This window comes from Callospermophilus lateralis, chromosome 1 (assembly GCF_048772815.1).
Source record: "Callospermophilus lateralis isolate mCalLat2 chromosome 1, mCalLat2.hap1, whole genome shotgun sequence".
NCBI classification, from domain to species: domain Eukaryota; kingdom Metazoa; phylum Chordata; class Mammalia; order Rodentia; family Sciuridae; genus Callospermophilus; species Callospermophilus lateralis.
In genome coordinates, this window is record NC_135305.1 from 215,981,754 (window position 1) to 216,004,078 (window position 22,325).

The 22,325-nt window shown below is 50.2% G+C and overlaps 1 protein-coding gene across 1 annotated transcript; it reads left to right on the forward strand.

The window, feature by feature from the left end:
- The first annotated feature begins 6,902 nt into the window (after positions 1-6,902).
- Cdc37 (cell division cycle 37, HSP90 cochaperone) lies at positions 6,903-16,982 on the forward strand. Its single transcript, XM_076871388.2, has 8 exons — positions 6,903-7,093; positions 12,710-12,985; positions 13,541-13,649; positions 13,750-13,865; positions 13,949-14,071; positions 14,579-14,761; positions 14,863-14,934; positions 16,423-16,982. The coding sequence occupies exons 1-8, from the start codon at positions 6,992-6,994 to the stop codon at positions 16,576-16,578; spliced, it is 1,137 nt and encodes a 378-aa protein (XP_076727503.1). The 5' UTR covers positions 6,903-6,991; the 3' UTR covers positions 16,579-16,982.
- Positions 16,983-22,325: the final 5,343 nt, after the last annotated feature.

Consider the following 22,325-nt stretch of genomic DNA (forward strand, 5'->3'; position numbering starts at 1 on the left):
GCGTCTCCTCAGAGCTGTTGGGTTTTTATGCCTAAACCCGAAATAGCTCTGATGTGCGGGGGCCGGCTGCAGGGAGACGGCGGCTTTGGGCACAGATGGGGGACGCACAGGCAGAGGCGCGCGGAGACGGAGACAGACAGGGACGTGTGGAAATAGAAACAGACAGACAGGGACACAGCTCGCGATGATGGGTGCGCTTTGCTGCGGCGGATCCTTGTCTAAAGGCTTGGGGGAGGGAGAGGCCGGCTCACTCAACCTTCACACCCAGGCACTTTTTTGCTTGGTGGCCATGAGTCACTGACTTAGAAACTCTGAGTCTCAGTTTCTCATCTGTGAAAATGGGATGGCAATGTGTATGGGTTCCACGTGAGAATGTACTAAGAGCTGAGCCTGTGGAAGCCTTTTGGAACCCAAGTCAGATCCCGGCCTTCCTCTGCTGAGAAGCCTAGATGGCTTGCATAGCTTTGGTTTTCCTTTTGCTGTACTGAGAATTGAACCCAGGTGTGCCTTACCACTGAGCTACATCCCCAGCTCTTTTTTATTTTATTTTGAGATAGGGTCTCACTAAATTGTCTAGATATTCTTCCTGCCTCAACTTCCTGAGTAGCTGGGACCACAAGCATGCAACACTGCCCCGCTAAAAATTATTGCGGATTAGCTGGGTGTGATAGCACGTCTGTTCTCACTGCTACTCAGGATGCTGAGGCAGGAGGATCACAAATTTGATGCCAATTTAGGAAATTTTAGTGAGACCTTGTCTCAAAATTTAAAAAAAAAATTGTTACAGACTATAGTTACCCCACTTTGCTATAGAATACCAGAACTAATTCTTCCTAACTGTATTTTTTTTTCTTGCCTTATTGCAATATCTATGCTTCAGTTTAAGGTCTACTAGAAGTGAATGTAAACATTATCCCACTGGATGACAAAACAGTATCCATTAATCATGGGCCCCAAGTACAATTTCAAAGAATGCTGAAGGGAGGAAGGGAAAAAGAGGACACAGGGAGAGAAGGTGCAAAGAGGTAGAGAATAGGTCATGAATGTAGACAGGCAGAAAATGGATTATGTATAAAATGCCCAGGTTCCAAAATTATGCTTACAGACTCGAATTCAAATCTGCCTCTGCCATTTACTGGTTGTATAACCTTGGAAAAGTCACCCAGCCTCTCTGGGCCCATTTCATCATCTGTAAAACAGGGATAGTATTTAGACCTACCTGCTGGGACCATTGTGAGGTACAAACTCATCTCCTCCCATCCTTGCCCTTACCCCTTCCTTGCTGTTCCTCACTTAAGAACATATTCAAACCTCAGGGCCATTGTACATGCTTTCTTCTACCCAGAAAATCTTGTTCTCTTCTCACTCCATGAATCCTCTCGATGCTGCTTTTGTTTCATCCATATACTTTAGACTTATAATATTCTAACAAGACATATAATTCACTTACTCCCTACCACCACCACCCCCCCTTCTTTCTTCTGTACCAGGGATTAAATCTAGAGCCTCACACATGCTGGGTAAGTATTCTACCAATGAGCTATGCTTCTGGCCCTAGCTATTGGTATTTTTTGATGGAATAGCGATTTTGGTTAGTTTTCTTCCCTGCTGGGACCCCAGAGGACCTAGCAGGGAACAGTACTTTGATTGTAGCTACATAGTAGATCCTCAAAAAATATCTTTTGAATGAATGATTTATTTGACTTCTTTACTTCTTTTGGGGTCTCTGCTTCCCTGACACTGATGCCTCCCTTCACACCATCACCTTCTGCCCCATTCTCAGCTTTATCTTTCCTATCAACATTTATTATTAGTAGTATTATTTTGGTGCCAGGAATTGAACCCAAGGGTGCTTTAACTCCTGAGTCACATCCCCAGGCCTTTTTATTTTTTGAGTCTTGCTAAGTGGCTTAGGACCTTGCTAAATTCTTGATGCTGGCCTTAAACTTGTGATCCTCCTGCCTCAGACTCCCAAATAGCTGGGATTACAGGTGTGCACCACCACACCCAGCCCTCTTAACTTTTATTGCCCCGCATATATATTTATCTGTCCCTCTATCCCTCAGTTCCACAAGGGGAGGGGATTTTCTATCTTGTTCTAGGTTGTGTCCAGGGTCAACTTAATGGACGTACAACCTGTGAAGTCACACATGTCACCATGCTTAGGTTTAGTGAAGTCCCATATGTTCTCATGCTTAGGTTTAGTGGGCTGTACTTGTACTTGTTCACTCTGGTACCAGTACCTTGAAACTCTTGATAATTTTGAACAGGGACTCTGTATTTGCATTTGTTCTGGGTCCTGTGAATCCTATAAGGGGTCCTGGCTATATCCCAAGTCCCTTGAACAGCCCAGGTAGATATTCAAGGATTTATGGGATGAAGGAAAGAACAAAGGAGTGGACACAGGCCCCACAGGCCGTGGAGAGGCAGAGACATGCATCCTACTGTCCAGAAAAACAGCAATTCTACAGAAATCATCCTGCAGAAGGAGGGAGAGCCTCAGGAACTGGGTGGAGGGGCTCCTCTAAGCCTGCCCTCTCCTCTGGACAGCAGGCTGGCTGGGAAGGAGGGTCCAGATGGCAGAGCAGGATGCTCTGGGCAGCTGGCACCAGGCTCAGGCTGAGTGAGGCCTCTTCCCCCACTCAGCCAGCCCATCAGTGTCGTCAGCCACCAGCTCAGCCTGGGGGCCTTTGTTCACACCATGGCCTTAAGCATTTGCAACTAACCAAGCTCCACACCCAGAGCTAAAGCAGGCCTGGGAAGCAATCCCGAGGGCTTCAGACATGTGTGCATACACATCGGTGCATATGTAATTGGACAGGCAGACTTTCCAGGAGTCTAAATGTTATATAGTTGAGATCAGATCATAGCTGGAGAAAATGACAGCAGCGCCACATCAGTGTATGTGGGCATGAGGTTGGACGTGCCTCTGTGTGACTGTGAGTGTGTGTGTGCATATGGGGTGGGTATGTGCATCTAGATGCAGCAGGAAGCAATATTCACAGAGGTTAAAAATGCAGGTTTTACTGTAATCCCAGTGGCTCAGGAGGCTGAAGCAGGAGGATCATGAATTCAAAGCCAGCCTCAGCAACTCATGGACGCCCTAAGTAACTTAGTGAGAGACTCTTCTCTAAATAAAATATAAAAAGGGCTGGAGATGTGGCTCAGTGGTTAAGCACCCCTGGGTTGAATCCCTGGTACCAAATCAGAGCATGGTGACATACACCTATAATCTCATTCGCTCTAGAAGCTGAGGCAGGAGGATAGCAGGTTTAAGGCCAGCCTTGGAAAAACTAGCAAGGTCCTAAGCAACAAGATATCTGAGACTTGTGGCTAAGAGACCCCAGTCTCAAAATAAAAAAAAAAAAACAGGGGGGCTGGGGTAATAGCTCAGTGGTAAAGCATCCCTGGGTGCAATAAAATAAAATAATGCATAAAATAAAACTGGGTGCAGTGGCACATTCCTGTAATCCCAACCACTGGGGAGGCTGAGGCAAGAGGATTGCAAGTTCATGGCCAGCCTTTGCAACTCAACAAGATCCTCTCTCAAAGTAAAAATTAATAAAGGTCTGGGGCTGTAGCTCGGTGATAAAACACTCTGGTACCAGTACTTAAGGAAAATAAAATGCAGGTTCTGCACGAGGATGTAGCTCAGTGGTAGAGGACTTGCCCAGCACGTGGTTCTATCCCCAGTACAGTTTAAAAAAAAAAAAAAAAAAAAATCTCTGCTCTGCTACTCAATAGCCAAGGCTCTCAAGCTCCATGCATAGATAGTGCTCAACTGCACTGTACTGATTACATTTGTCTGGATTTGAATACTTTTGAAAAGAAATTCAGTTCCTCCCACAGGTCTTCCTGGACATCCAACCTGAAATTCATCTGCCCATTTTTCTCTCCTGGCACAAGTCCTTTATTGTCATTGCAGTCTTAATCACAATGGAACTCAGGGCTAGCACTTGCTAAGCATAGGATCTATCACTGGGCTGTACCTCTTAATCACAATGTTGTTATATATTAATTTGTTAGCTTATTTTTTCTGTTTCCTCCTCTATCAGCTCCATAGGTAGTGTGTGTGGTGGCAGGGGGAGGGGTGGGGTAGGGGTGTTCACCACTGTGTCCTCAGCTCCTGGCTGAAATAGGCACTGAATAAATACTTGTTGAACAGATGAATGCAGGGCAGTGTCTGAATCTTATGTGGGGTGGGGTGGGCCCAGCCTGGGTATGAGGAGTGCCTTGAAGGCCTTGTGCTCAATTCTGATCTCCACAGGGTCCATTCCTTTAGCTATTTGCAAACAGTCCTTCATCCTTCTTCACTTTTACAGGAGTGATGACATTTCAGGAATCACTCAACCACCATGTAAAATGGGAGGGGGACTGAAGTGATTTCATGATAAGCCTCTTTTGGGATCTCAAATTCTCTGAATCTATTCTGAATCCAATACCCTCTCTAACTCACTTGGCATTTACTGAGCACCTACTATGTGGCCAACTGCTCTATACTTGATTCTGCCTTCATGGAGCTCAAAGTGAAGGAAGAGAGCAAATATATATCAGAAATATTTCATTTTATCTTGAGTGCCCTCCCTCCAATCACTCTGCCTGGCAACAGAATTTTAGTTTTCACCGACGGAAATCATCAGGGTTTTTTTGTTTATACACTGATCTTGCTCCTTCCTCAGCCAGGAGCTGGTTTCATTGGTTGCTGCAGCCCTATGATCTAGCCATAGTGCCAGGAATACATAGGTATTTGGAAAACAGGCATGAAATGAGCCAGGAAATAAATGATGGAGCAAAGATAGCTCACACGGCATGCAGGACCTCGTGGAATCCTCGGGGTGTCATTATCCACTTAGCAGATGAGGAAATTGAGGCTGACGAAGGCAAAGCGGCTTGCGGGGTCCCAACGTAGCTACGTGGTATATGGCTGTGGGATACACCAGTAGAAGCAAAGGCAGCCCCTAAAAGCATTCCCAGTCCTCCCTAGCCGCAACCCACAAGAGCAAGACACAGCAGGGATGCACTGATGGGGGGTGGGGGGTTGCTGGGGATGGGAGACAGGAAGAGTGCAAAGTAACTCGGGGAGGGGTTTCAATTTCTCCGTCCCCAGGGGCTGGAGATGCTGTACTGGCGGCAGATTGGGAAAAACGTTTGGTGATGGTGCGGGAAGCTTCCGCCTTCCTGTCCCCACTTACCGAATCTGGGGCTCCTGGAATCCCATTTCACTGGGGTCACGAAGCTGGGGAGAGACACCCCCCACCCCGCGCGCGTGCCTACCTGGGAATCCTCGCATCCGGGATCCTCCCCGCACACCTTCATCCCAGCTGTGGGGCCGAAGCCCTCAAAGGTCCCTGAGGGAGACCCGTCTTTCCTGGGGAGCCAGGGAAGCCCCACCATCTAGATTCCCTCCCTCCAGTGCGCCTGGTCCCCCTACCCACCACACCTCGCCACCCAAAGCTTACCTTGTTGGGGGTCTGGGGAGGGGATGCCCCTCCCTCTCCGGCCTTGGGGGCGGGAGGGGACAGGGGTGTCCAGACCCTTTGTTTGCTGGTGTGTGTGTGAATGTGTGTGCACGATTGTGAGACCCGCTGGATGTAGGTTCGTGCGCGCAGGTGCCTGGGCCGTGACTGCCGCTGGGGCTGGACTGACCGGGTTGTACCGGGAGGGGAAAGAGAAGGGGACTCCCCCGCCCGCCCACTCGCGGGTTTGAATGGAGAGCGAGGGGGAGGGGTGACAGTGGGAGGGCGCTTTTGTCGCGATGGCCCCTCCCCCTCCCTGAGCCGGGGAATCCCTCCTTCCTTCCCCCTGGGGCCCAATCTGGAGCCCTTTACTCCTTTTTCTCCAGATCCGCCCCCAGCACCCGCTCTGGGGAAGGCCAGGAAGAGGCACCCTTCACCCAGGTGACTGAGCTCCTCCTATCCCACCTGCACCCCGCGGACACCTTTTAATCTGAGATAATCCTGGCCCTAGGCTACAACATGGCTTTTTATCCCGTTATCGAAGCGTGGGTTGGGATCTAGAAAAGTGTACAGCCGAGGTCCCCCAAGTTAAGAGTAATGGAGTCTCTCAAGCTCCTGCTGAGGTTGCGGGCCCCAAATGAACAGGGAGGGGCTATGAGCAGCCAGAGACTGCGACAACAAGGAAAGCCCCCCTCTGAGGATCCGTGATCGCGGACTGGGCGCGGGGCCAGAAGCATTTGTAGCTAGCTAGACATTAGCGACACTCAGCGGCAGTGCGGGGAGACGCAGCGGACAGGCGCACCAGACCGGTTAGGCGGTCTCGCTGATGTCGGAGGCGGTGCTTGTGCGCCAGTTGTCTTCTAGGTGGTAGGAGATGGAGGCGGGGTTAGAGGTTGTGGTCAAAACATGGGAAAAACAAGTTCCCAAGGCAGGACTACAATCACCCCTCCACTTCTGACCCTTCCCAGGGGCAGAGCCATATCACTCCACACTTAGACCTTCCCAGGACAGAATCATGTCACCTTCGGACTGGGAAAGTTCCATCAGATCGGGTACCCCTCTCCAGAACAGGGTTAACTCCTATTTTACCAGGGGTAGGTTTCTAGCCGAGGCCCCGCCTCATGCAGAGAGCCCGGGCTGATGTCATTGCGGCGTGGCTAAGGGGACAATCCTCTTCCTCTATCTCAACTCACCCCGCATCCCCGCCGCTGCCCTGAACGTCCACCGCAAGGCGGCGGGAGATGAAGAGGGCTCGTGGTTGGGGTGACTATCCGTATGCCTAGCGGAGCCCCAGGGCCCAATGAGGCAGGGTCTCGGCGGGAACTCTCAGTGCTCCAGAACACGTGCGCAGGGCCCTTTAAGGCGGGCCTGGTTGCCAGTGCCGCCGCGACGGTTACTAAGGATGTGACGTCACGCGCTGGTGGGGGCTGAGCGTCCGGACGGAAGCGGAAGGGGCGGGGCTCCGCGGCCCGAATCTCCAGCACTGCCGCCGCCTCTGCTACCAGAGCCAGAGCGGGCTGGGCCGCCGAGGCAAGATGGTGGACTACAGCGTGTGGGACCACATCGAAGTGTCTGACGATGAGGACGAGACGCACCCCAACATCGACACGGCCAGCCTCTTCCGCTGGCGGCACCAGGTAGCGCCTGCGCGCCTATCTCCTTTCCCCACTCCCGGGACCCTGCTCCAGAGTTCTGACCCTCTAATACTGCCCAGGGACCCCGCTGTTGACACTTGGGATTCCTGCCACACAGTTTGGGCTTTCAGGATCCTCGATTCAACTCTGGTTCCCAAGTATCACTGGGCCCCCCTCTGCTTTCTGCGTGAGACTTCCTATTGACCTTTAGGGCTTTATCATAATCTAGACTCCCAAGCCGAACCTTGGGAGTCTCCTTAATCTAGTCTGAGACCTTTGGTTTACACCCAGAAGTTTGCCTCAGTCTGGACCCGATTTCTAGATGATCTAGATGATCCCTGAACCTATTCACGTACCCACTTCTGATTTGATCTCCCTTCAACATCTCCCCAATTTCTGGAGTCCAGACCCTCAATAAGTTGATTATATCCTGAGACTCTCCTTGAGTCTTAGCCAGGGATTCCAATTCGGATCCAGACACCCCACTTCTTTTCCAAACCGAACAAGGAACTCCATCCAACATTAAGATTCAGAAACCCCTTCCTAGAGTGTAGACCTGTGCCCCACCAGGGTCTTCAGTCCCACCTAGGACTTAAGTTTTGGAGCCTGGTTCCCTTCCATATTCAGTTTCCAGCTCCACTCTCATGGCGAGTCCAATTCCAGCTGTACTCCTTTGGCCTCACCTCCTCTAGACCCCGTTTTCCATTATTCCAGGAAATCCCGCCCACTTAGTTTCCGGCCCAGCCATGCCCCTTGTGTAGTGTTACAGATCCCATCGGTGCCCACCTCCAAGACCATGACTTCCTGTATTAACCTTCCCCATCACTGGAAACTCACACAACCCAAGCCCAGGACCCCAAACTGCCCTGCCTTACTTGTCTCCCAGCCTCTTGGGCTGCATTCTAGCATCAGGATTGTCTATGCTCTCACCAGTGACCCTCTGGGTCTGATTTCATAGTCACTGACCCTTCTATCTACCTACCAACAACACCCTGCCTCCATCCATACCTTAGATCCCAAGTTTGGAGGAAATCTGTACTACCACCCCTCCTCTGTCCATCAGTGTCCACAGACCAATAGGGTGCTCTAAAGCCTTGATGGCCTAACTTCTTGCTCCCCAAATTAGAGAACCTACACCCACAAACCTGTCCGCATTATGCCTTCAAATTGAAACTTCCACTTAGGAATCTCTCACCCACCCTCTTTTATGGCATCTTCCAGTTATTTGTCCAGAAACTCCTAGAATGCCCTTGGGATATGGTATTAGTCTCTACATCTTAGCGTCAGTCTTACCTCCAGACTTATTCCTTAAAACTGCAGCCTCCTTGGTAGAGTACCTGCTGGGCAAGCCCCTGGAGTGTGGGAAGAAAGTTCTAGCACTTCTATTTCTTGCAGTGTGTAACATTTTATTATGAAATATTTAAGACCTCCGCAAAGCTCTAAAGACTATTCTTGGGAACACCTATTTCTGTCACATAAAGAGGTTAATTTTACTACTGCGAAGAGAACAGTTTGGTCCTGCTGGGTGGGAGGCCTCCCCTCTCCTGGCATAGAACCATTTCCTGTCCTGCTGCTGTGGCTATAGTAGAGAGTAGGGGAAGCAGCAGACCTCAGCAGCTCCAGCACAGGTTCAGGGATAGGCAGGCTTGGGTTCTAATCCCAGCCCTGCCTGTTCCTGCTTCAATGGAATGACACGTAAGTTTTCAGAGCCCATGTGAAACTGGGCTAATATGGCCCCACCGCTTCTGTGAGACCCTTTTAAGAATGAAATGAGTCTAGTTGTGAAGAGAATTTGGGCCAGGGCCTGGGAGGACTAAACATTCTGGAGGGGGAGTGGACATTAGTAAGAAGGTAGCATGATAGTATTGTGTTTTCAAGCACAGGCCTGACCACCTGGGTTCAAATTCTGGCTCCTTCTAAATTACTGAATACTGTGTGATTTCCAGTGTGTTTCAGTTTCCCCAGCTGAGATTCACCTACCCTGTAGGTTTGTTGAAAGGGTTACTGTATTTATTTGCTGTCTGTAAGCTCCTGGGGCACTAGCTCCTATTGTCATCATTATTTAGGTAATTCTTGCTCACAAATTCCAAAGGTTTGAGACGGGATATATGAGTCTCTTCACAGCCCCATCTCTCCAACTTCCTTCCCCAGAGATAGCTGCCATCTGTGGCTTCTTCTGGCTCCTTCCATTGACATGCTGTGAGTCTCAGTTTTCCTATCTGTAAGGCAGGACAGTGACACCTGGAGAACTTTCTTGCTCCCAGGCCTTCTGTCCTGCCCAGCGTGCGGTGGCCCCTCCCACACGGGAAGTGTGAAGCTCAGTCCGGCAGACTGCCTGCCGCCCCCCCCCCCCCCCCCAGCTCCGGCCTTTTTTAGCTTTGGCCTCCCTGGCAGCCACTCTAGAGGACACTGGGGAGAGTGGTGCAGCCCAGCAGAAGCCAATAGGATGGTCAGTTCCTGCTGCTGCCCAGGGCCAGCATGGTGCCAACCTGAAAGAACCCCTTGCCTCTAGAAACCAGGAGGGCCCCAGGGTGACAGACCCATTGTGGGGAAATGGAGGCCAGGGCTGCTTTCTGTGGGAAGTGGGGATCATCTTGATCTGTTATTCATATGCAGAAAGCAAGGCTCAGACTTGGCTGTGTGGCATTAGAATAGGCTCCAGGTATTCCTATTCTTACCTGTGGTGTGCCTGGCCCTGGGCTATCTGGGCACACTGCCTCAGTAAGGCATAGAGTGAATCAGCAGGTCATTCCAGTGGCTTTGACAAGGACAATGATGATAACAGTGGGATGCCAAGTGCTGTGTTGGAAGCATTTTCTGTGCAGTTACTCAGTGGGTCTCCTCTGAGGTTCCCACAGAGAGGGAAAAACAAGACCATGAGAAATTTAAGGGACTTAGCCAGATTACTAGTACATGGCAGAGCTGGGTGCTGTGATGTGGCGGTAGTGACCACTCTAGTCACCCCGCATTTCTACTGGGCCAGAAAGCCAGTAGAACACTTGAGACACATTTCCTTGTTTAAGTCTCAGAATAGTCCTCAGAGAGAGAGGGAAAGATTGTCTCCTTGGACAGTTGGTTATGACAGTAGCCAACTTGGAAATGGTGCTTGCTGAGCATCCAGCACAGCCCTGAACTTTTTTTTTTCTCTTCCTTTGCTGGGGATTGAACCCAGAGGTGCTCTACCACTGAGCCGCTCACTAATCCTTTTTATTTTATTTTGAGACAGGGGTTCACTAAGTTGCTGAAGCTGGCTGTGAACTTGTGATCCTCCTGAGTAGCTGGGATTACAGCTGTGTGCCACCATGCCCGGCTCACAGCTCGAGACTTTTAACTGTAATCATCCTTTTTGCTCCTGCTGGTACAGACAGTCCCTGACTTACCTTGGTTTCACTTTGATTTTCCCCCCAGTGGTGTGAAGTATTCCTGTGCAGCCATTCTATTCTTCACGCTATTTTAGCACAGTATTCAATAAGTTACATGAGAACCAGAGCAATGGTACACACCTATAGTTTCAGCCACTTGGGAGGCTGAGGCAGGAGGATTGCTTGAACCCAAGGGTTCAGGGCCAACCTGGGCAACATAGCAAGACCCCATCTCCAACAAATAAATAAAAAACACGAGATAGTCAATGCAGTGTTATAAAATAATTTTGTATTAGATGATTTAGGTGATTAGATTTTGCCTAACTGTAGGCTCAGGTAAGTGTTCCAAGCATGTCAAGTCAGCTAGGCTAAGCTAGGATATTCTGGAGTGACTCGTATTACATGCTTTTGTTCTTTTTTGTAGGGGGAGGGTACCAGGGATTGAACATTTGGGGTGCTCTCCCACTGAACCACACCCCCCAGCCTTTTTATTTTTCATTTTGAGGCATGGTTTTTCTTAAGTTGCTGAGGCTGCCTTCAAACTTGTGATCCTCCTGCCTTAGCCTTCTGACTTGCTGGGATTACAGATGTACGCCACCATGCCTGGCAGTATTACATGCAGTTTTTGACTTACTGATGTTTTCAGCTTATGGGTTTATTATGATATGACCCCCATTGTAAGTTGAAGAGGATCTTTACAACCTTACGAGGTCAGCTGTTATTTGCATTGACCCATGAGGAAACCCAAGTTTCCAGAGGCTAGTGGATACCCAGGGATAACCATCTGGTATACAGTGGCCATGGGATATAACCCAAGGTCCAGCACCTCTTCACATCATCTGATGGTCACAAACAGTCTTCGGTGGGGTCCAGCAGGGGAAGACCCATCTGAACACAGACCCTCCAGGATGAGGTGGTAGTGAGGGCTGCCTCAGATAAAAGGGTTTCAAAGGCCCTCCTGACAGGCTCCAAGCCTGGCTTGGAGAGGGACATAGTATGAAGTGGTGGCACCCCTCAGGGCTCAGTCAGTGACTCTGGCTAGAGCAGGCACTGTTGAGCAGGAGAGATGGCACTGGAGTCAAGCAAGGATAGAGTAGAGAAGGCTGGGAGATCTGAGGGTGGTCTGGATAGGGGTCTGATCAAGAGGGCAGTAATGCCCAGGATTGAGGGTGGACACAGCACTGGGATCAGAAAGACTTGCTGGCCTAGAGCCAGCTGAGGGGGCCTGGACAGTAAACCCACTGCCAAGCTAGGGTGGCAGGAAGTGGATAAATGTCAAGAGTGAAAACCTCATGGCAGGAGGGCAGGGCCTGCGCTGAGTGAGGGCACAGCAGAGGACCTGATTTGGGGGAGTAAGGGCTTGAGTTCTGTTTTGAGCTTGGAGTTGGAGGTGGCTGCAGCACTCTAGGCAGAGTTAGCTTGAGGGGATTGTTGGCAGGGCTGGGAGCCCTGGTGTGGCTGAGGGCAGGTCCAGTTCAGAGGCAGAGTCTGAGAGCCAGGGGTGCGGTGGCATCTCATTACTTTATTCACCTGACCAGACCACTCTTCCCTGGACTCCTACCATGTGCCGGTCCCAATCTGGCCCTGTGGCTCCCAGTCCTGAGGAGGAAGACAAAGCAGGGCAAGAATGTCTGAAGGCTTCTACCTTCAGTGTAATACCAATAGTATTCCAGCCCAGAGGGTGAGGACATGAGGCAGCAAGCTTGGGGGGGGGGGTATTTGGGGACTGAGCATTTAGTGCAAAGGTCCTGAGGTTCAAGGGAAATGAGCTCAAGAAAAAGAGAGGCAGCCACTGTGACTGGAAGGAGGAGGTGACAGGACAGATTATGCAGGGTCCTGGGAGCTGCAGTTGTTAAGGTCTGTAAACAAGTCAGATTGGCACCATAAATACCTCGGTTGTCCTACAATAAACGGCTCCTATTCCTGCTGTATCAACATACACAAGTCATTCGTCACCCCCCCCCCCCGATATTTTGCCCAGCCAGCTGGGCTGCGACATGCAGTGAAGACTTGGGCTTTGTTCTGAGTGAGGTGGGAGCCACAGAGAGCTCTGAGCAGAAGAGGTACCCAACATGACTCAGGTGGCTGCAGCACCCACGGGACTGAGGGTGGAAGCTGGGATAGCAGGGTATGGAGATTGCTGCCCATATTTTCTGGGGCCATCTCCAGTGCAAGTTCCAGGCTGCAATGAGGCCAGGGTCAAGGGACAGACTGTTCCCGGAGTGACGGACTGCCTACTGACTGTCCCTACCTGCAGGCCCGAGTGGAACGCATGGAGCAGTTCCAGAAGGAGAAGGAGGAGCTGGACAGGGGTTGCCGCGAGTGCAAGCGCAAGGTGGCCGAGTGCCAACGGAAGCTGAAGGAGCTGGAGGTGGCCGAAGGTGGCCAGGCGGAGCTGGAGCGACTGAAGGCTGAGGCACAGCAACTGCGCAAGGAGGAGCGTAGCTGGGAGCAGAAGCTGGAGGAGATGCGCAAGAAGGAAAAGAGCATGCCCTGGAATGTGGACACGCTCAGCAAAGATGGCTTCAGCAAGGTGTGTGGGGCACTGGTGGCAGGAGGCCAGGACACGTGTGCAGGGGAATAGGACAGCCAGTGCCACATGGGGTGTAGGTGCCGCCCAAACCAAGTCTGAGGATGGGATAGGGGTTGGGTGTGGCTCCATGGCAGAGCAGTAATGTGAGGACCTAAGTTGTATCCCCAGCACCACCAAAAAAAAAATCAGGGCTGGGGCTGGGGCTCAGCGGTAGATCGTTTGCCTAGTATATGCGAGGAGATGGGTTGGATCCTCAGCACCACATGTAAATTAATTAATTAATTAATTAAAGGTATTGTGTCCAACTACAACTAAAAACAATATTTTAAAAAAATCAGATGTCGGGGAGGTAGTTTGGGGGACTGGGTGAATGAAGCACCCCACCGGTCCCCTCTGATCTGCTCGAAGGCCCACGCCCACGCTCCTGCCACCTTGATGCACATGGCTCTGAGGCCACCTCCGTCGTTGATGGGATGGGCACTGCGGCCGCGGCCACCGCGCTCCAGGCGCTCCGCAGCCTTGCCCCAGCCCATTTCCCCTCTCGCCCTGTCACAGAGCATGGTCAATACCAAGCCTGAGAAGGCAGAGGAGGATTCGGAGGAAGTGAGGGAGCAGAAACACAAAACCTTTGTGGAGAAGTACGAGAAACAGATCAAGCACTTTGGTGAGTTGGGCTGGGGATGCCACTGGGGAGGCAAGGCCAGGTAGGGGCCGGCCCTTTGCCTCCAGGCCCTTTTCAGCACCTTGCCAACACTTTTCTACAGGCATGCTCCGCCGCTGGGATGACAGCCAGAAGTACCTGTCAGACAATGTCCACTTGGTATGTGAGGAGACAGCCAACTACTTGGTTATCTGGTGCATTGACCTAGAGGTGGAAGAGGTGAGTGGAGCCTGGCTGCAGACTGGGGAAAGGGTCATTCTGAGGCTGCCACTTGGAGACACCATGCCTCTTTTTCCTGGCAGAAATGTGCACTCATGGAGCAGGTGGCCCACCAGACCATTGTCATGCAGTTCATCCTGGAGCTGGCCAAGAGTCTGAAGGTGGACCCCCGTGCCTGCTTCAGACAGTTCTTCACTAAGATTAAGGTATGGTCCCTGAGCCGCTGGGTGATCAGAGGCCCCTCTATAAGGAACCATTCCAGAGTCCTCTGGGGGAGGCAGAGAGTATGCACTCAGATTCAAGCTCCTGTGGGTCAGAACATCATGTGTCAGGAGAGCCCAGGGTCATGGTGGGTGGGAAGTGGTCCAGTGGCAGCCACGTTTTGAACATGGAGCATCCTAAAATGGGGCGAGAGACAGAGTTATGCCTACAGGGTTTTGATCTGAGCACCTAGAGAAATAGAGCTAACCACACTGATGCTGGGAAGGGCAAGGCAGGCTGGAGGGAAATCCAGAGCTGGGATGTGACCGACATTGAGGACATGCTGCTATGGGTCTGTGGTTGGGGAGGGCAGAGTGGACAAGGTCCTGGGTAGGGAAGCCAAATGAAGGACAGGTGAGGAGAGACCCAAGCCTAGGGGTGCCCTTCATGTAGTTTAGAACCCACCTGGATGTCAGGCCCATGTCCAGTGAATGCCCCTGTGTTCTCCGCAGACAGCCGACCGCCAGTACATGGAGGGCTTTAACGACGAGCTAGAGGCCTTCAAGGAGCGTGTGCGGGGCCGCGCCAAGCTGCGCATTGAGAAGGCCATGAAGGAGTATGAGGCAGAGGAGCGCAAGAAGAGGCTGGGCCCTGGTGGCTTGGACCCCGTCGAGGTCTACGAGTCCCTCCCTGAGGTGCGGCTCCCCAGCCCTAGGCGGGTGGCAGGCAGGCAATGAGCAGGCCCCACTGGGATCTCAGGGACCCAGCCCTGACTCCGGCCCCTCTGCACCCCCAGGAACTTCAAAAGTGCTTTGATGTGAAGGATGTGCAGATGCTCCAAGATGCCATCAGCAAGATGGACCCCACTGTGAGTACCAACTGCGTCTCAGGCTCTTTGGGGCAAGCCATGTGTCCCCTCCCAATCCTGCTCCTGAGTTTCTGAAGCAGACTGATAAAAGTGTCCTTCCTGGGCTTCTCCAGGGAGTAAGGAGCGGGTCATGTTACTGTGCCACATGTGCTTAGGTTTATTGGTGCTCAGCATCCAGCACGAAATGTGGCACTTCTCAGCCCTGTTTCTATGATGGCTGATCTCTGTCATGGTGGGCCATTTGTGATCCTAGCCTTAGTTTCCTCATCTGAACCACAGTTTCTCAGTATTAACTTACAGAATGCATGTGGGGAGGTGCTGAGCACATGGGAAGAGCTGGTCAATAAGAGCTCTTAATGTTTATTATCTGGAATAGTGACGGTGCTGGTGGACAAGGACTGGGAAGTGCCTATGTGGTGCTGAGGATTGCTCCTAGGCCTCAGACATGCCAGGCAAGGGCCCTGCCACTGCGCTGCATTCCCAGCCAGAGGCTTGAGCCTTAGTTGGCCTTCATTTGATGCCATTCCTGCCACCTGGCTTCCTGATTGTCCGTGTTGGTTTCCTTGTCTATAAAATGGGTCTAGTCACAGGACTTGACCAAGGGTGTCTAGAAACTTCTTTGGGGATAAACATCTAGACCAGGGTCTGCAAAGTATAACTGGAAGGCTCATTGTCTGCCTTTACGAAATAAAGTTTTACTGAAACATAGCAGCTGCACTCACTTGTCATATTGTCCACAACTAATTTTGCACTATGACTACAGATTTAAGGAGTAATGAGTTAAATCATTCTGACAGAGACCATATGGTCCACAAAACCAAAAATATTTACTTATTAGCCCTCTACAATAAATTTTGCTGAGGCTGAGGTTATAGCTCAGAGGTAGGAAAATTTCCTAGCATGGTTGAGGCCCTGGGTTCCATCCCCAGCATTGGGGGGAAAAAAAAAAAATGTTTGCTAACTTTTATTCTAGACTGACACTATAAAAATTCAAAGTTGAAGCCAGGCATGGGGGAATGCCTATAATCCCAGTGACTCCAGAGGCAGAGGATCACAAGTTTGAGGCTAGTCTCAGCAACTTAGCAAGATCCTGTCTCAAAATTTAAAAATATAAAAAGGGACTGGGATGTAACTCAGTGGTAGAGCACCCCTGGGTTCAATCCCCAGAACCAAAAAATAAATAAAACAAAACAAAAAGGCTGAGGATATAGGTCAGTGATAGGGCATTCCTGGGTTTAATCCCCAGTATTACAAATAAAAGAAAAAGGTTCCATTCCTCACCTAGACCGCCCACATTTAAAGGGCTCAGTAGCCCCATGTTGCTGGGGTAGTAACTGGACAGTGTGGCACACAGGACAGATATTTCCTTCATTTTGGACAGCTCCGATGAGTAGAGTAAGTGGTGAGCAAGTTTGAGGATATGCAGGGGACAGATGGGCCACAAAGCAGTAGCAGCCCAGCCTTATCTGCTCACCCTTCTCCCCACAGGATGCGAAGTACCACATGCAGCGTTGCATCGACTCTGGCCTCTGGGTCCCCAACTCCAAGTCCAGCGAGGCCAAGGAGGGGGAGGAGGCGGGCCCCGGGGACCCATTGCTGGAAGCCGTTCCTAAATCGGGTGATGAGAAAGATGTCAGCGCGTGACCCACCCCAGGCACTGCCACCACCCACCCGCCTGCCTGCAGGCCTATATGCTCCCCTTTACAGAAAACAAAAAATAGACACCATCTCTCCAGCCCCTGGCTTCCTCCACTTTTGCTGCTCCCCCCAGTCCCGGGGGTCTGCCCCGCCTTCCTTTTCCACTGCCCTGTTCCCAGTGCTCATCCAAGTCTCTGCTTTGAGTAAAGGGGCTTCACTGCCTGCAGCCCCCCCCAACCCGTCAGCATTATGCCAAAGGCCCAGGGGTCCAGGGAGGGGCAGAGGTCGCCAGGCCTGCCCTCCAATGGGCAGAGGCTCCCCAGTCAAGGGGCCAGTCACTGTGGGTCTGTCTGTCAAGTCTTCTATTTGGTAAAGAGCAATGATCTTCCAATAAAGGATTTCAGATGCTTGTGGTGGCCATAGCTATTATTTTGGGGGCAGAAGGGGAACCCGGTGGAGTACTAATGGAGCCCTTTGCTCCCCAGGCTTTCTTCCAACTATTTCAGTCCTCACTCTTGGCCCTGCCACATGCTGTTCTACTGTCTAGAACAATCTTCTAGGTGCCATTGCATCAGAAAAGTCCTAGATCTTCACTTCTCATCCCTGCAGGGCACCCCTCAGTGCTCTTTTGTTCCTCCCAGCCCCCTTCCACCAGTCTACCCACTCAGGAGTGGCCTCCTCAGCTGCGCCTTCCCTGTCTCCTTATTTGAGAGCAGCTTGTCCCCAGAACTGATCTAGAATCAGACCCCTGCCTTATCTCCACCACGGTCTGGGTCCCTATCACCTCTAACCCTAAAATGCTGACCTCCAGGGCCCTTACCCCCTTCCCAGGAGCTACCAGAGGACCTTTGTGAACACCAGGGCAGCTTCCCCTTAGAGCTGAAGCCAAAGTCCTCCCTGTGGCTCACCAGGCTCTGCACCGTGTGGCTATCACCTCCACCCTCTTCTCCCTTTCTGCTTTCCATATTCCTTCCATCCCTACTCCCTCCATGCTGATCTGAGTGCTTGAATTAGTATACGTTCTGTGTTGAGGTTGGAACCCCAGGCCTCACATGTAACCATGCTCTCTACCACTGAACTACATACAGCCCCAGCCTTTAAAGATTCTCTTTATCACTGTGGCCTTAGATGACTTGGTCTTGGTATCTCCCTTTGGACAGCAAGGGTCAAAATGGTTTTGACACTTGCCTATCCTACCTGGAACACCCTTCCCTGCAAGGGATGCTGCTTTAAGAAGTCATGAAACATTCAGCCATGGAAAGGACTTAAAGAGTAACACAGGCCTGGGGTGTAGTTCCACCATGCGACCAGCACGCTGGTTTCATTAAAGAGGTTCTTGGCATAAAAATTAGCTAGTGAGATCAAAATAAACACACAGACTCAATTACCTTTTTCTATGACCAGGTCCGAAATGGTTCTCACCTCTCTGGCTCACACCTCGAACCACCGGGTAAGGCAGCAAGGATTACTCAGGGCTAGCAGGAGAGAGAGAGAGAGAGAGCACACCAGGGAATGAGAGAGAGAGAGAGAGAGAGAGCACACCAGGGAATGGCCTTTCATTGGGGAACAAGAAATTCAGGGGAGAATTCCATCCAATGAAGGTTGAGGGGGGCAGCACTCCAAGGTCAGGATCAGTGATTGGCCTCAGGGTCAGTGGTCAGTCACACCCCCACATGGACAGGCCCTCGCACCAGGAGAGGGTCGGGAAAGCTCCAACACAGTTTAGCCAGAAAGCCTCACACCCAATCTGGGAGTTGCCCAATCACGTGTGAGAATGGCTTCCCACAGTGTAGCTCAGTGGTAGAATGTTTACCTATCATGGGAAAGGCCCTGGGTTTGATCTCCAGCACTGCAAATAAATGAGTAAAGAATAGTATGATAAACCACTCAATCAGCCCTAGACTTGGATATCCATCTCCAACCCAGTGGAGCCCTCTGCCTGTTCCAAGAGACACCACTCACTAGGAGCCAGTTGTCCCGGAGATCACAGCTTGGTGCCACCTTCTAGAAGTACTTCTTGACCCCCCTTTCTGAGTCACCTTCACACCTAGCCACCCAGCCTGCCTCACCTGACTGTGTGCCCTGATTTTGCTGACCTGTTTTGTCAACTTTTGTGTGCTGTAGGTGCCAACAAGGCAGAAACAGTCATTTTTTCCTCTAATATCCACCATGCTGCAAAGGGATCCTGGCACACAGGCTTAGGAAAACTGCCAGAGCAGGGGATGAAAGAGGCCAAGCTGCTGTTGTGCCCAAGCCAATCACCACCAGGGGGAAATAGTGAGCTGCAAAATGGAGTGTGGTACCCTGGTGCTTTGTACCTGGGTGAGAAGCAGAGATGGGGCTTTTTTTTTGGGGGGGGGGGATCCTGAGGGTTGAACCCAGGGGCTCTCTTCCACTGAGCTACTACATCCCCAGCCCTTTTTTATTTTTATTTTCACATAAAATTTAAGTTGCCCAGGTTAGCCTCAAACTTGTGATCCTCCTGTCTTAGCCTCCTGAATCCCTGAGATCACAGGTGTGTGCCACCACACCTAACTCATAAATTTGTTTTGAATTAAGTAATGAGCTGGGTGACAGGAGACCACAAACATAGTAGGGATTTACTCTGAAAGTCTTTTTGTGCCTTTTTGATTTGGAACCATGGAAATTAATTAGTTGTTCGAAAATAAAGATGAAGGTGCTGTTGTCCCTCCCAGGTGGGCTGCACCCAGAGTTCTGAGATTTTCCTTCACCTTCCTTTTTAATAATGCTTTCTTCCTTAAAAAGAAAAAAAATGCTGAAAAGCAAAAGAAAGAGGTTTCTTGGAGCCACAGAATCTCCCAAACTGAAAACCACATCAATATCCTCCCACAGGAGAAGGGACAAGTTGCAGCTTATCAATTTGTACAATGCTGGGAGATAGAACGGGGCAATTGATTGGCATCAGTACCTGTGAGATTCATAATGTGGACAGAGCAAGCAAGTTACATATCCCAGCAAATGGATGACAATTACATGAAGTTCAAGGATAGATTTTTCCCTCAAGGCGTTTGCCTTAGATGTTCCCTGCCTGGTACAGTCTTTGTTAAACATCATTTGTTTCCCTCCTCAGCTCCCTCAGGTCAGAAAGGTGGTCCCCAGCCATTCAACCTCACTGTCCATCTCCAGAACTTTCTCACCTTCCCCAACTGAAACTGTCCCCGTTCAACACTAAATCCCTATTCTCTTCCCTGGCCCTGGCACTCACCATTCTACTTTCTGACTCTGATTGTGACAACTCTAAGGACATCCTGGGTAGAACCATACAGTATTTGTCCTTTTGTGTGGCTTATTTCACTGAGCATGATGTCCTTAGGATTCATCCACATTTTAGCATGAATGAATTTCTTTTCTTTTTATAGTTGTCTAATATTCCTTGTGTGGATATATCATATTTTATTTATTCATTTATCTCTTGGACATGTGGGCTTTTTCTTTTTTCTTTTTTATTTATTTATTTATTTATTTTGCCTAGGTGTTTTTATTGATTTATATGCTTTTTTAAAAATTTTTTAGTTTTATGTGGTACTGAGGATTGAACCCAGGCCCTCACACATCCTTGGCGAGCGCTCTACCTTGAGCCACAGCCTCAGCCTCTTGATTTATGCTTTTTAAGTGTTTGAAATATTTCATGATAAAACAATTCTACAAAATAGATCTGTATGTAGTATAAAGGAATTATAGCAAAGAAATATCATTAAATGAAAAAAAAAAAGTGCCAGGTACAGTGGCTCACTTAGAATCCCAGAGGCTTGTAAGGCTGAGGCAGAAAGAACACAAGTTCAAAGCCAGCCTCAACAACTTTGTGAGGCCCTAAGCAACTTAGGGAGAACCTGACCCAAAATAAAATAAAATAAAAGATCTGGAGATGTGGCTCAGGGGTTGAGTGTCCCTGGCTTCAACCCCTGGAACCAAAATCAACCAAAAAAAAAAAAAAGGGAAGGGGGAAAATATTCCCTCCACTTTGGGCTCCATTCTATTAACTCATCTGATGCCTGAGACACAACTCTGATGGGGGACCCGGAATAGCAACCCCATTTTACAGAGAAAGAAACAAGCACAGCAAGGGCATATCTGGGATCTGAATTTGGTGCCCACCTTGGCGCATGTAACTGCCGTTTCAAACCAACTACCTGCGGTTGCTGGTGTGAATTTTTTAGAGAATGTAGGTCCACACATGTGCCCAATGTGGAAAGGAACCTTCTCAGATTCGAAAGAAATTTACCTCACGGCTCTTAGGGGTGGGGAGCTGTTTCTTGAACTCTAACATTTAAAAGAACACAAGGATTTTGTTTTCAATTCACCAACCCTGGCTTTTCCCAGGTCCCCTGAGAGCTCTGGGGATGCCCCTCCCTACAGACCAGGCAAGGTCAGGGGAATCCCCCAGTTCAAGCTTCTTCCTGAAAAGTGGCCAACTGTCCCAGTGTGCCCAGGGCTGTCCCCAATTTAGCATGGAAAGTCCCTTGTGGGGGAACCCCCTCAGACCCCAGCAAACCCTGGACACTTGTGGGGTTTGAGGCCTCCCAGCTGGGTGTCCAGATCTAATATCAAAGTTCTGGAAAGAGGCTTCAGGCAGTACATGAGCCTTTCCACCTGACCCCCGGCCCCTTTTCTTCACTGTCAAGTGGGGATGTTGGTCCCACTTTGAAAGAACCTGGGAAGGCTATGGAATGCTGAACACTCACTCAGCCTTTGGCTTAGTATTCTGGCTGGGAACGTGTCAGCCATTGTTTATTATTATTAGTCAGATTATTACCATCATTGTTATTATTAGTCACTCCATCTGACATTTCCTGTCGGTTACTTTTGGAGTGGCCGATGCTGGATCCCAAGTCCACCAGAAAATCTGCAGTCTAGTCCTAAACCTGGAGGAGGCTCACTAGAGCTGGCTGTTGAAGAATTTGGCACCCTCAGTTTCCTGCTACTGAACTCCTAATGGCAGGGGTGGCAACAGAAAAGGAAGCTCAGGCCGGAAGGCCACGGCCAGCCCTTCCGCTACAGTCTGGGGCTCTGGCTCCCAGGCCATTCCCACATTCCCACACTGTTTTTACCCGTACCTACCAGGTGCCAGACACAATTCAGGTGCTGAGCACATAGTGGAGAAGTAGACAGACCTTCCATGCCATCCTCCCTCCTGGGGCTGACATTCTAGAACAAAATGTCAGGTTGCAGTAAGACCAGGGAAGAAAATTAGAGCAAGCAGAAAGGACGGAGACAGGCTTGCTGATTCAAAACAGAAAGTTTATACGAAGCAGTGAGGTTTTATTTCTTGGCCTGAGAGCTTGGTTTAGTTTATTGGTTTTTTTTTTAGAAAATTTTAAGCTGGGTGTGTGGTGTACACCTATAATCCCAGCACCTCAGGCTGAGGCAGGAGGATCGTAAATTCAAGATCACCCTCAGTAGTTTGGTGAGATCCTGTTTCAAAACAAAGAACTGCCAATTTAGTGCAACGGTAGAGTAACCCTGGGTTCAATCCCCAGTATCTCTCTCCTAAAAAAATGCAAACTTTTTCTTATGAAATGGGAGCCAGGTGCTGTGGCACACACGTGTAATTCCAGTTACTGGGGAGGCTGTGGCAGGAGGATCACAAGTTCAAGGCCAGCCTGGATAACTTAGTGAGACTGTCTCAAAAGAACAAAAAGGGTTGAGAAAGTAACTTAGTTGTAGAATGCTTGCCTAGCATGTGCACAGCCCTGGGTCCATTTCCTGGTACTGAAGGGGTAGGGGAGCCAGAG